The sequence below is a fragment of the Callithrix jacchus genome, chromosome 17 (assembly GCF_049354715.1).
Source record: "Callithrix jacchus isolate 240 chromosome 17, calJac240_pri, whole genome shotgun sequence".
Classification (NCBI taxonomy): Eukaryota; Metazoa; Chordata; class Mammalia; order Primates; family Cebidae; genus Callithrix; species Callithrix jacchus.
Genome location: NC_133518.1, coordinates 80,499,574 through 80,514,025, shown reverse-complemented (window position 1 = coordinate 80,514,025; position 14,452 = coordinate 80,499,574). Strand labels below are relative to the sequence as shown.

The following is a 14,452-nucleotide window of genomic DNA, read 5'->3' as shown; positions in this document are numbered from 1 at the left end:
GAGGTGCCAAGGGTCAGTTGTGGTCAAGCTTGTCCTGGAAGTGATGGAGGAGGGTGGAGGAAAAGAGCAGGCCCAGGGAGGTCAGCCCGTCAGAAAATGGGAGCACAGGGGGCAATGAGGGATTAAAACATGGGCCAGCAGGCAAGCCTCCTAGGCAACGCCGGTGACCCAGCTGGGCCTCGTGACTCGCCATCACGCATTACGTTCAAGGGCTGGCAGGGTGTGTTCCTCTTTGGTGCGCTGGCTCAGATGTTACGATGTGGACATGAAAAAGCCCCGGCAGCCTGCGGTGAGCTACGATCACCCCACTGCACTGAACCCTGGGCACCAGAGTGGGATCCTGCCTCAAAGAAACAAGAAGCTCCAGTAGAGACAGGTGTTAACTTTACGGCACCTGCTATTGCTGCTCCAGGAAGGTAGATTGAGACAGGGAAGCCACCTGCTCTGGGCGGATATCCTGGGACCAGCCACCAATGTGGGCTGGGCTGGGCCTTGCCCTGTAAGCCTGGGTTCATGGAGACCTAGGCCCCATGAGTCCGGTGAGGACCATGGCCTTGCAGGTCTGGGAGTGACCTTCGATCTGCGGGTGTGAGCTGGACGTGGCTCTGTGGTTATGAGTTTGACTTTGGCCCTGCAGATGGAGGGGGACTTTGGCCCTGACTGTCATCTGCTGTGTATACACCCATTGAGCAATTCCCAGGCGGCTCATAAATCAGAAAGTTTTGTAGATGTCACCAGTCACAGAGAGCAGCAGGGCTGACTCTGCACCCACCAGAGTCTCTCCCTGTCTTTGCGAGTAAATGCATTTGAGGGCAGGACCAAAGCTGTGGTCTGTCACTGCTGAATTACAAAGCCAGGGGAGTTTGGTGTCCTGAAGACCCAGGCTGGCCTGATGCACCTCCCTCCATTCTTGGGCCTTTTCTGTCTGAAACAAAAAACGCAAACCTTGAAGACAAGTCTTTGTATTGTGAGAAGTAGATAAACTCAGCCTGGCTGAGGATCCAGCTGTGGAAGGGGCCGCTTGCCCGTCTGCAAGGTATAGAGAAGCTGGTGGGCTCCAGTGGGTGCAGGAGACGCCTGGGCAGCAGACCTGGGGTTCCTCCCTCAGCCCCTCTCCTTCTTCACTGTCTCTTCCAGTCTTTGCTAACACACAAATTCGGTCATGGTCTCATCTGACTGCCAGCCCTACGTGTCCCTGAAAACCACTGAAGTCCAGTCTTCACTCCGAAGTCACCATTTCTGATTTCCATTTTCACATTTCGGAGAGAAAATCCGACAAGCCCATTTATGCTTTCAAACCGTGCTGCAAGTGATAGGCTACTGGCGGCTGATAGATTGGTTCCCTTTGGCTGGATTGTTAGTGATTGCTTTTGGCTTTTGTTTGCTTAGTATTTTTTTTTTTTGCGCTTTTTTTAGTGATTATTCTAATGATACATACTTACCTTTTTATAGTCTACATGGAACTAATGTTTTACCACTTCAAATGGAGTCTAGAAACTTTGCCACCATTCAGGTCCCTGGACCTCTTCCTGTAAATTTCAGGATTTATATGTATTATATCTGCATATATATTGAAAATCCTATCAGTCAGCATTATGCTTTTTGCTTTCAACTATTATACATATTGTAACGAACCCAAAGGGAGGGTGGCATTTCTGTGCTTCCATCAGCTGCTGCCCCCATTGATCGGGGTTGCAGCTCCTAGAGCAGAGCTTGCCTGGAGACACGGTTGGTGAAGAATTAAAAAAAAGAAATCCGGAGGATTCTTCCCATTCTGTCCGAGCCCCGCTTCGTGCTGTTTGCACTCGAAAGGCATTCCCTTGGACCTCTTTCTGACAGCCGGTTCAGGATTTGTGCTGACTGGAGTCCTGGGAGGAAACGTTACCACCAGACCGTGTGCACTCCTAGGTCTGCTTTCCTTCCCCAGAACGCTCAGGGCGCCGCCTCCACATCCTATCCCGGCTTTTGGTCGTATTCAGCGAAAGAGACAGGGCAGAATGTGCTCACTCCATCTTAACCGGAACTGGACCTCCGCTGAAATTGCAGGTTTTTAACTGCTAGAGTTGATGATTTTCACAGTGGTCCTTTATTATCACTGCCCCCGCACTCCCGACACACAGCCTGTTAATGGAGCCAAGGGCGCCATCGAGATCCTCCAGGCCTTCTGGTCTGCTCTGGGCCTTTCCTCCTGGGGTGTCCTTGTCCTCCTCAGCAGACCTGAGATTCCAAGGGCAGCTACTCCTAGTTGCCCCCTCACTGCCTCAGCCAGGCCGGCAGGAGCGAGCCTGGGCTGAGGTGATTTGAAAGCCATCGAGTGCCTGTTTGCTTTCCACCAGTGTCACCCTGCATCTTGTTCTGAGGCATATGATGGCCATGTTAAAAGGACAGCCAGTCACTCCCTGCTGCAGTGTCAGAAGCATTCAGGAAGCTTGCCGGCCATCTGAACACATCTGCCGTCACCCCAATGGGGAGCTGCACTCCAGAGAGGGTGAGGGGCTGTCAGGGCCACGCAGCTAGGCAGTGACCACACTGGACCGGCTTCCACTGCTCACCCTCCGCATGGCTCCCGCCCATGCAGCTTCCCCCATCCACATGCTCCAGCCGCCTTCCACAGCCTCCTTCCCTTGCCCACTGCAGGGAGGCTTCCCTCTGCTCTGGAGTCCTTGATGGTCCTCAGATACTCTAAGCACATTGCCACCTCCAGACCTTTGTACCTACATCTCCTCTGCTTACAGTGTCCTTCCTAGGTGAGAACACTCTCACTTCATTCATTCAGGTGTCTGTTCACACGTCACTTCCTCAGAGAGCCTTTCCCGGCCAGTCCATCTAAAATAGCGTCACCTCCCTCATTCTTACCCCTTGCCCAACTCCAGCAGATTTCCCAACACGTATTCCTCCTATGTATTAGAATATATAGTTATTTCTTTGATGTTTTAAATTATCTGTCTTCCCTCCTTGAATGTAAACTCCATGAGTCTTTTTTATCCACTATGGAATCCATAATACCAAGAGGACCCAGCACTTGATAGAAAACAAATATTTGCTAAATGAATGTATGCCTTTGTATTGAATACGTGTCACCACCAAACTGCATAAGAAACAACCACGCGGGCCAGGCGCGGTGGCTCAAGCCTGTAATCCCAGCACTTTGGGAGGCCGAGGCGGGTGGATCACGAGGTCAACAGATCAAGACCATCCTGGCCAACATGGTGAAACCCCGTCTCTACTAAAAATTACAAAAAATTAGCTGGGCATGGTGGCGCGTGCCTGTAATCCCAGCTACTCAGGAGGCTGAGGCAGGAGAATTGCCTGAACCCAGGAGGCGGAGGTTGCAGTGAGCCAAGATCGTGCCATTGCACTCCAGCCTGGGTAACAAGCGAAACTCCGTCTCAAAAAAAAAGAAAAGAAAAAAGAAACAACCACGCGATCTCGGCAGCAGTCAGCATTTATTTAGCTTAGACACCGGGGGTTGGCTGGGGATTGGCTGATATAGGCCAGGCTGGCTAGGTTGGTTCCTTGAGTGACTCTTCTTACTCTTTTTTGAGACGGAGTTTCGCTCTTGTTACCCAGGCTGGAGTGCAATGGCACGATCTCGGCTCACCGCAACCTCCGCCTCCTGGGTTCAGGCAATTCTCCTGCCTCAGCCTCCTGAGTAGCTGGGATTACAGGCACCCGTCACCATGCCCAGCTAATTTTTTGTATTTTTAGTAGAGACGGGTTTCACCATGTTGACCAGGATGGTCTCGATCTGTTGACCTTGTGATCCACCCGCCTCGGCCTCCCAAAGTGCTGGGATTACAGGCTTGAGCCACCACGCCCGGACTTTTCTTACTCTTGAGACCAGCAGCCAGATATGCTCTTCCTGTGCGGAGGGCCTAAGCAAACCAGCGAGTTTAACCGCACGAGTGCTTTTCGCGCCTCTGCCTTACCTGCACCTGATCTGTTCACATGCCTTTGGCCAAAGCAAGCCACGTGGCTGAGCCCAGAGTCATAGAAGGGCCAAGGGGACTGCACCCTACGCATCAGAGGGCACAGCAGCGTTACAGGGATATGGACGTAACCCTATCACTGAGGATGCCATGAAGCGCTGGAGTGGTAAACCCGACTCTCACAGAAGGAAAACTCTGCTTTCTGCTTTTATAATTTTCCTAGAACATGCTGAACCTCTGAGTGGCTGCATTTCCGCTCATGGGAGTTGGGTCCCAGGGCTGCTAGGTGTGTGGTGCCCCTCCTAAGCCAGTGCCCCTCATGAGCCTCCATGCCAAGCAGCTTCAGATTTCAAGACCCTGGTGCTGTTGGTGGTGGGGCGTGAGTTTGATGTTTTTATTTATTTATTTATTTTTATTTATTTTTTATCTCCAGGTAGAGTATTTCTTTATGTACTCCATACTCTTGACTCCACAGAGCTAGGTGGAGCAGGCAGTGTTTCTTTTTTATTTTTTTTCGTTTTGATGAGTTTGATGTCTTAATTGACCTCACCATTCCCTTCTTTTTAGGGACAGCTGGTGTAGCTGGAGACATGGTCGCCACCAAAATTGTGGAGCTATCAAAAAAGAACCGGGTGTTGATGGCAGAATCAGAGGGTGCAAAAACCAGAGTGAAGCAGCTGACCAATCGCATCCAGGAGCTGGAGCGGGAGGTGAGGGGCCTTGGCCATTCTCCCTCTGGAGGGGACTCCCAGCATGGGCAAGAGGGAACCTTCCCAGCTTCTCCATAGGTAGCTGGAAGGGCTGAGCTGGAAGGTTACGAGGCTTTCTCAGATCCACAGTGTGTGCTGGTGCCGCACTTTAAATCCAAAGCCGCGGCACTCCAGCAGGCTTCACGGTGCCTCTGGCCTCATCTGTTCATCTGGAACCTGAAATCCATCATTTTTTATGCCCCGCCTCCTAGGCTGTGGTTGGAACTCCAGGAGACAGATGATGAGTGAAGCGTTATCTATTAAGCTGTTCGTGAGCCCCTGGGCTGCTCTTACGGTGCAGCTAGGGAGTGGGCCAGACGGCCAGGTAAACCCTCTCCATTCCAGAGTGCTTTCTAAAGGAGAGCCCTTCCATGAGTGACCCGAAAGTGAGCTGAAAGGACGCACCACCAAAATAGGTCACCACACACACGGTGGCACCAGAGTGCGTTCTTTGGGCTGCACAATTGCTGAGCAGAGTATGAAGTGTGAGGTTTGCTTTTTCAGCTGCAGTCAGCCCTGACCAGGCCGCCAGCCAAGGGGGCCGCTGACGCGGGGGCCAAGCCGCCGAGGACGCAGACGGGAGACAGAGCATTGGTACGATTCTCTTCTGTGCTGGGGAGTCTGCGAGGCAGCCACCAGCCTGGGCCGCCTCCTCCACCGGTGTGTAGGTACCTCCACCCAGAGCCCACTCCCACCCCCTCCCACTGCCGAGCCAGCTGCCCATCCATGGGCTACCATTGCTGCATCCTCGAGCAGACGGCAGAGGGCAGTACCGAGTCTGTGGCCTGAGGCCAAGAATGTCCTGTCAGACGCCATGGAGGGTGACTCTCCAGCTCTGTCTCTAGAAAGGAAGGCTGGGAGGAGCCTGAGAATCCTGGAACCCTAGAGCCTCGGGATCAGGAGGGAAGGCCTGGTCCAGCTGACCTCCCGGCCATCTCCTGTCCGGCACCCTCACTGGGGACACATGCAGCCTCCACCTGACTGCAGGGACAGGGAGCTCACCGCTGCCCAGTGGCGTCCTGTTCTTTAGGAGGGTGGTGAATTATATCATCAGCACTCCCCCTTTGGCGGAGCTCCAAATCTACACAGCCAAAGTGGCTGTTGGAAATGGGGACTTGTCCCCCACAGCCCGTTTTATAAACCAGGGAACAGTTCGTGAACTGCAGGAGGCGGGAACTGCAGCTCCATGAGAGGAAGCAGTCTGACCTACTGCGTCGCTTTGTCCTCAGGCCAGGCAGTAAATGGTATCAGAGTGTAAGTCACATTCCAGGAGGCTTCCCGGGGGTCTTCCTGGGAGAGGCGGCTGAGCCCAGGACTCGAGGTTTGCTGCCTGTTTTCTAACCCGTCTGCCCTGCTGCCTGCACCTCAGGATCGGATTGCCACTGGCTTCCTTGAGGACAGTGCAGTCCTCCGTGTGCAGCAATGGGTCCCTCAGGCTCTGGGTGAATGCACCTCCTCAAGTCTAGTCTTATGTAAACCTGCCTCATTGCTGGGGAGGCAGCAGAGGGGCTCTGCCCTCCTCGGGGCTGGACTGAGTATTCTTCAGGCCCTTTCCTGGCTCCAGGGGACACTGCTAAGCTGCCCCTGGTCTATTCCGAGTATTGGGCACCCCCACGACCCCAGCTAGAGCTGCCCTGGATAGGAAGCTGATGTTGAGCCTGATGGGACTTTCTAAGCCCTGCGACACAGGGAATCAAAACAGCCTCGGCTGGGCTTGGCCACTCATGCCCGGAATCCCAGCACTTTGAGGGGCTGAGGTGGGTAAGCCACTTGAGGTCACGTGTTCAAGACCAGCCTGGCCAACATGGTGAAACACCATCTCTACCAAAAGTATAAAAATTAGCTGGGCATGGTGGTGTGCGCCTGTAGTCCCAGCTACTCGGGAGGCTGAGGCAGGAGAATCACTTGAACCCAGGAGGTGGAGGCTGCAGTGAGCCAAGATCGCACCACTGCACTCCAGCCTGGGTTACAGAGTGAGGCTCTGTCTATGGAGAATCCCAGAGGAGGAATGAGGAGTCACTGGAAGCTGGGATGTGGAGAGGGCCTTCAGAGATGGCCCCAGTGCTCTGAGCTCACGGAGGACTCCACCCTCCATTAAGGCTGCAGCTGGAAGCTGGGACGGAGGAGGGTGACCCTGAGCTGGCCTTACTGGAGAAGGAAGCTGGGGAAGGTGAGCTGAGGGTCCGCTGGTGAACACTTGACTGCAGCCCAGAGCTCACAAGGGGAAAGGGGAATGTAAGCCAAAAAAGCTGGGGTGAAGTCACCCACAGAGGGAGCCCTTGAATGGCAGCTGGAGCAGGAGTTCTGACTACTCTGTGGCCACAGGGAGCCCGGGAGGTTCCAGGTTTGGAGAGAAAGTGTGTGATGGGCTGTGTCTGGATTCGTCAGCGTCATGCACTGTCCCTGTCCCTGTCATCTCCCAGTCAGAGCGAGAGCGAAAGCAATGTTCCCCTCAGAAGGCTGCTCCACTCCAGGGGCATGCAGGCTCAGTCCACGCTCCAGCCCGAGCCTCCAAAGCACATTCCAGTGGAGCCGAACACGCTTGCCTCTGCTTGGGGCTTCGGGAGGCCGTGATGTGAGCACGATGGCGTCGTCTGCTCCCCGTGGACTGCGTTTTAGTTATTCCCTCAAAGAAAACAGCCTGGGGTAGGGGAGGGAGTGTGCCCATATGCAGATCCCCCACAAAGCCTGTGGAATTTCACTCTTGGCAGAAAGCTCTCAAGTGGTTTGGAGGTAGGATTAGCTCAGCTGCCTGAGCCAGGAGGATGGGGCCTGACCTAGTCCCCTCCAGAGCACCACCTGGCCCTCAGCCCCCTTGCCCACTGCCCACTCAACTAGGCGAGGCCTGCCAGCATTGCCCTCCATCAGCTGCCCCAGACAGCACCCTTGATGTGCATTATCTTAGCAACCCTCACAGGTTCCCTGAGGTTGGATTACATGGCCCCATTTTACAGATGAGAAAAGGAGGATTGGGCAGGGCCCGCGTTCTACAGCCAGCACCGCCTGCCCTTTTTCCATGCTCTGATCAGATCCAAGAGACCCTGTGAGCTCATGGCAGCCACATGGATGTACATGTATTCCCAGGGCCCTTGGTACCCGAGGTCAGGCCACCCCTGAGGTCAGGGTCACCCCCAAGATCAGGGTCACTCCCAAGGTCAGGGTCACCCCCGAGGTCAGGGTCACCCCCGAGATCAGGGTCACCCCCAAGATCAGGGTCACTCCCAAGGTCAGGGTCACTCCCAAGGTCAGGGTCACCCCCAAGGTCAGGGTCACCCCCAAGATCAGGGTCACTCCTGAGGTCAGGGTCACCCCCGAGATCAGGGTCACCCCCGAGGTCAGGCCACCCCCAAGGTCAGGGTCACCCCCGAGATCAGGGTCACTCCCAAGGTCAGGGTCACCCCCGAGATCAGGGTCACTCCCAAGGTCAGGGTCACCCCCAAGATCAGGGTCACTCCCAAGGTCAGGGTCACCCCCGAGATCAGGGTCACCCCCGAGGTCAGTGTCAACCCCAAGATCAGGGTCACTCCTGAAGTCAGGGTCACCCCCGAGATCAGGGTCACCCCCGAGGTCAGGCCACCCCCGAGGTCAGGGTCACCCCCAAGATCAGGGTCACTCCCAAGGTCAGGGTCACCCCCGAGATCAGAGTCACCCCCGAGGTCAGGCCACCCCCGAGGTCAGGGTCACCCCCAAGATCAGGGTCACTGCTGAGGTCAGGGTCACCCCCGAGATCAGGGTCACTCCCAAGGTCAGGGTCACCCCCAAGATCAGGGTCACTCCCAAGGTCAGGGTCACCCCCGAGGTCAGGGTCACCCCCGAGATCAGAGTCACCCCCGAGGTCAGGGTCACCCCCGAGGTCAGGGTCACCCCCAAGGTCAGGGTCACCCCCGAGGTCAGGGTCACCCCCGAGGTCAGGGTCACCCCCGAGATCAGGGTCACCCCCGAGGTCAGGCCACCCCCGAGGTCAGGGTCACCCCCAAGATCAGGGTCACTCCTAAGGTCAGGGTCACTCCCAAGGTCAGGGTCACCTCTGAGGTCAGTGTCAACCCAAGATCAGGCCACCCTGGAGGTCAGGGCCACTGGGGCTCATGGCACAGGAGATCTGACAGGTAGGGCAGATGCGTGGTACGGGCTGGAGGGGGGTTGCTTCCCAACCCAGGGCAGATTCAAAGCCACACATTTAACAGGAGAAGAGGCAGGCACCCAACAGAGTGCGCAGGGATGGCAGGCAGCCAGACAGAAGGAAGAACACAGAACATAAATATGCTTATGTTTCATATAAGTTCCCAGTTGGCACATTCTGTTCACGTTGGCTGTTCTCTTTAGCCTGATGGTGGTGCTCGGAGGAAGCGAAGCAGGGAAGCGTTTTTTTACCCATTCCATAGATGAGGACACTGGGTGAGGCCGGGGTTTCTGGACCAGGTGTCCCTGTCTAGCTTCTTGGGCCACTGGTTTTCAGCTGGGCTGCCCAGAGCCTCGGGGGCCCATGGAACTTTCCAGACCCAGTATACTTGGATCTGTCTTCCACACTAGCATTCACAGGAGCTTTTGTTTGTGCCTGCTAGAGAAAGGCACTGCAGGACCAGCCCTGCTTCTTGAAGGTCAGCCCCTCTGCCCTGTGGGGCAGCAGCAGAGGGCCCCAGCATCATCACCTGCTGGGATGCTCAGCCTAACAACCAGTGTCCCTGTGGGCACAGTGCCCAGCATTAGCAGCAGCTTAAATTGGAAGAGTCAGCCAGGGCAGGGGAAGGACCAGTGTTCTTTCTAATCCCACCTGTGTCACCTCAACCAGCTGAAGCCTGAAGGCAAATTGCCTCCCCTCTCTGGACCTTATTTTTATCATTATGAAAGGGGTTTGAATGGGCTGACCTTGAAGGTTCCTTGTCAAATGTCTGTGAGTCACAGGAGTGTCTACTGAAGACCGAGAAGTAGTCAGCACATTTAAGAAAAGTTTCTATCCAGATCGTTTAAATAAAACAGTGGGTTAAAAGAAAGACATTGCCGAGTTTCAGCAGGCAGTTTTCATGTGGCTTGCTGCAGTTCTTCAAGCCACAGAGATGAGCATTTGGAAATTAAAATGGGTCCTTATTTCTGTTCAGTGGTCACCGCTAGGAAAGAGAGCCCAAGGTCCAAGCTGACAGTTCTGGGAGAGGCGGGCCCTGAATTAGGGAGCCGTGACTCCTGCCATGCTGGGTTGCCTTCTGGGAATAACATGGTTTCCTCTATATTCTGAGTGAAGGTGGATTAGCTGCGATGTGGATCTCTGAGCACGGAGGAGGGTCCACACCCGGGAAGTGTCTGGGAGGTGTGGCGCCCCAGCTGTTTCCAGATGCTCCACCTCTAGGGCGAGGCCTGCATCCAGCGTGTGTAACACTGCAGAAAGCCCAGCCCCAAAGCTAAGCTGCCAGGATCCAAATCCAGGTTCCACCTTGATTAACCAGTCAGCCCAAGTAGAGGACTGGCCTTCCACCAGCCTCCGTTCTGCACCTATGAGGGGCTTATGAGAGATCCTACCTGACAAGGCTTGGTGAGGGTTAAATGAGTTGCTCCATGTCAAACACTTAGCACAGTGCCTGGCACAGACTTGGGTAAATGGCTATGATGGCTGTTCCCATGTCGGCAATAGTGACTACTTTCTCTCCTGTCCTTCCCCACAGCAGGAGACCCCGGAGGTGAAGGCCCTGCAGGACAGGCTGGCGGCCACCAACTTGAAGATGAGTGACCTCCGTAACCAGATCCAGTCTGTGAAGCAGGAGCTTCGGGTGGCACAGAAGGTCCTTCAGAGCCAGGGCTGGGGCTGGACTTGGGAAGAACATGGCTGGCACCGTGGGTTCCATTCTGGAGCCTGAGTGCTCAGCCCCGTGAGCGCAGTGCTTGCTCTGGGTCAGGCTCCAGGTCCAGTCCTTCCTCCCATCAGCCCTCGGTCCCCACCCCCAGCACACATGCCCTTGTGAGGCCTGCCCAGCTCTGCACGGAGAAGGACAGCGCTGTCCACCCAGGGAGATTCCATTAAGCCTTCCCGGAGTCCTTGTGCCCCAGTAGATCCTGGGTCTCCCCTGAATGTCACCCCTAACTTGGAAGCCTGCCAACCCTGCCTTCTGCTCTGCCATCTGTAACAGAACGTGACTAGGTTACTGTGCATTAAAGGACCCTTTCAAAGGGAAACGCTCAGACTTGGGACACAGGCCCAGCTGGTTCGTTCTTTATTTTTATTTACATAGCGAATTCTCTGGCATTTGTCTTCCCTGCTGGAACCACTCAGACTGGCCAAGATTTCCAAAACAGTGTTCTCTTGTGGAAGCGAGCGCCAGAGGCTTGGTGTGCTGGGCAGGGTTTCTGTGACAGCCTCAGAGGGGCCCAGGTCACAAGCTGAGTGTATTGTTTCTGCCTCGAGCCTTGAGGTCGGGAGAGTGCTGCCCGTCAGCAGCTGCAAAACTGGGCCCTTCCTGGACCACAGCGTCCCAGCTGACATTCAGTAGCCCACCTTTTGCTGCACTCAGAGGTCCACTTGTCTGTGGCTTTTCAGAGGGCAGGGCTCCGTGGCGAGGCACTTCACATAGCCAGAATTAGCTCAGCTCGAGGTGACAAGTGAATGGGTTAAGGAAGCAGGTGTTGGTCAGCTTCGTGGTTCAGTCATCCCAGAATATGTCAGGAGCAAGGGGCCCTGTCCGGGCATGGTCGGTGGTTTCTTGGTTGCTCTAAGCACTGCCAAGAAGTGCCAGGGATGATGGGTTTACTACTTTCCCAGGGAGAGCTGCCCTTGGGACACAGAGGACTGACCTTGGAGGGCTGCGCTCTGGGCTGGAAGAAGATTGTGTAGGTGAAGGCTGCTTCCAAACGTGCTTCTAAACAGGGTCTGGTGGAGCCCTCTCTTTTCCACACTGAAGGCCCTGCCTTATTTCAGGTTTTGGCCAGTGAGGTCGGGGAAGGCATCGATGTCCAGCAGCTCCTGTCCTTGCCTGGGACCTGGAGGGGTCGGGCTCAACAAATTCTCGTTTTGCAAAGCAAGGTGGGTGAGTCACCAGACTTCTAAGGATTTAAAACATCCCAGAAAGACCTGCCCTGAACCCCTTAGAGACTTGAGCGCACGGTACCCAAAAAAGGCCTTCAGGTGTCACAGCGCAGTGGTGCAGGGCTGCTGCGTCACCCTCTCGCCAACCAGCCTGGTTTTAGTCTGCTATTTAGTGAACGAGCGCTTACGTAACGCCACACGCCAGGCACTGGAGCTTCACAAACGCCCCTGCCTTTGGTTGATTCATTTTACTCCAGGCATCTTCTTTTCCTAGTTCATGGAAATTTGTGTGACTGTTGGAAGCTTTTTCCAGCTTTGTCCAGATGCTTGTGGTCTTTTGAAAGTTTTAATTACCCGATAAAACTTAGCCTCGTCTCCCTCTTTATTATCTGAGTATTTTGGAGCAAACCAAAAGAGGCTGATGGCAGGGCTCTGGCGCCCCGAGGCTCAGATTCAAATCCCAGCTCTCCACTCACCAGCTGTGCGACCTCAAGCGAGTTTCTTTAGCCCTGTGCCTCAGTTTCCTCATCTGCATAATGGGGATAATAGCGATACCTACCCCACAGGGTTGTTGGGAGAGTTGAGTCGGTACTTGTAAGGTGCGTAGCCAGGCCTGGCATGGAGGGAGCACCGCGTGAAGGTTACGTGTGGTTCTTTCACCTTTTCCCTTCACCTGAGAGGCCCGTGAGCAGCTGTGTGATTTCCACTCTTTGCCAAGCATATCACCCTTGTTCCCGGGGACTTCACAGGTCACAGTGGCTTTGGTCCTCGTGTCTGCCATGGGGTCCTTGAAGCCAACATAGAGGGGGAACAACTCCAGGAAGCTGATGATGATCCGTGCATGACCTTGGGGTTCTAGACACCTGAGTTGAAGTTTGCCCACTGGTCTGCCAGCTCGGTGGCCTTGGGCACATCCCTTCATCCTCCTGTGTCGTCATCTTCACACCTGTGAAATGGGGTGACATCAGATAAATTTGTAAAGCACCTAGCACAGTGTCGGACCATAATAAGACGAAACAACTCACTGTTGTCATTAAGTTGTGTGTGGAATTCTTAAAGGCAACAGTGTTCTTTAATGATAAGTGGAATTGCCGCACAGCGCCACACGAGGGCACTGACGGGGGCTGCCAAAGCTCTGCTCCCGCCCTTGGCCAGGGAGCCTCGCGAATCGTGCTTCCTTTCCTGGCTCAAGTTTACCAGCGCTGTTGTTTCGTCATTGGGTTGCGTTGACACAGAAACCAGGGTTGGAAGGACCCTAGGAGTTGTCTGCTTCTGCCCCAGGGTTACCAGGGTGATAAGGGCACCGTTCTGTGGGATGACATCTATCTGCCACTTGCTGAGAGCTCACGCGGGCCAGGCTGCGTTGCTGGCTTCACCTAGACCGTCTTGGGATTTTACAAAGTTACCTAATCCTAGAAATCACCTTAGCATTTAAAATGCAGATGCCAAGGCCCTTCCCCTAAACTCTAGTTTGTTGATCTGGAGTGAGCACCAAGATAGGTCATTCCAAGAAACTCAGAGGATTCCCAGGCTCAGACAGCCTCACATGACAGTGTTACGCAGGGCGTGCTCTTAGGTGAGGGAGCTGAGATTCGGAGAGGCCACCCGAATGCAGCCACACGGTCCGTGAGGCTTTGAGCCGGTCTCTCTGCTTCCAAACCCTGAGTAACCTCTGCAGCACCTCCTGAGGGGCCTACCCAGTCTTAGGTGGTCTGTCGGTAGAAAGTTCCTCCTTGCCTGGCACTTTGGGAGACTGAGGTGGCCAGATCACTTGAGCCCAGGAGTTCAAGACCAGCCTGGGCAACATGGTGAAACCCATCTCTACAATATATATATGTGTATGTAATATATATACACATACACATATATACACACACACATATATATAAAATAATTTAATTTTTGTATATATAACTATAATTTATTTGTGTATATATATATTTTTATATATATGCAGAAATATATATACATACGAAAATTATCCAGGCACGGTGGCATGTGCCTGTGGTCCCAGCTGCTCAGGAGGCTGAGGTGGGAGATTGCTTGAGCCCGGGAGGCAGAGATTACACTGAGCTATGATTATACCACCGCACCCCAGCCTGGGCGACAGAGCAAGACTCTGTCTCTAAATAAATAAAATAAGAAAGCTTTTTCTTGCTGAGACCTGCCACTCTATCCCTCCCAGGTTCCTGGGGCCACAGCTGTGCTTCCCAGCCTCAGACAGCCCCTCAGAGGTAGGGTGATGTTGTCTTTTTTCTAAGCTGAACTTGCCTGGTGCCTTCCACCGTGTTGCTCAGGACGCTAGCTCAGATCGCGCCCAGGCCTCGCCCTCCTCAGATGGGGCGACCACAGCCATCCGGAGAGGCAGCTCCATCTTCAGTCTGGGGTCTCTGATCATACTTGTGAGTAGCAGGGGGCTGGCTGCAGACCCATTGTGAATGACGGGTTTTACCACCCTCAGGTTCGAGAGCTTGAGAAGCAGCTGGGCCAGGCCCGGAGCCAGTCTGCAGGAACAGCCAGTGATGAGTTGTCTGTGTATCCAGACCCAAGGAAGCTGTCGGCACAGGAGAAACACCTGCTGAGGATCCACAGCTTGGAAAGGGAGAAGCAGGAAGCCTTGGAGGTAACGCCTGACCAGTGAGGAGGTCAGCCGGGCTGTGGGAGCAAGAGATCCCGATGGTGCCGGCAGGGCTCAGAGGCCCGTGTGGTCGGAAGTCTGAGCCACCCCTTCTAGGCAGGAGTCACCTGGGGACCTGGGTCACCTC

General features: G+C 54.5%; 1 protein-coding gene across 11 annotated transcripts in view; it reads left to right on the top strand.

Annotated features, from left to right (window-relative positions):
• CCDC13 (coiled-coil domain containing 13) overlaps nt 1-14,452 on the top strand; it is a 76,221-nt gene that overhangs the window by 21,177 nt on the left and 40,592 nt on the right. For 8 of the 11 annotated variants that reach the window (XR_013528785.1, XR_013528786.1, XR_004736057.3 and 5 more), the window contains 5 exons: nt 4,497-4,639; nt 5,183-5,272; nt 10,333-10,449; nt 11,580-11,684; nt 14,149-14,310. Coding sequence is in view for 8 of the 11 variants with exons in the window: in XM_054247057.2 (XP_054103032.2) it covers nt 4,497-4,639; nt 5,183-5,272; nt 10,333-10,449; nt 11,580-11,684; nt 14,149-14,310 (617 nt within the window). In the remaining 3 variants the exon portion in view is untranslated. The remainder of the gene's footprint in view (nt 1-4,496; nt 4,640-5,182; nt 5,273-10,332; nt 10,450-11,579; nt 11,685-14,148; nt 14,311-14,452) is intronic. The other 3 variants (XM_078354783.1, XM_078354782.1, XM_078354785.1) reach the window with 1 other exon arrangement.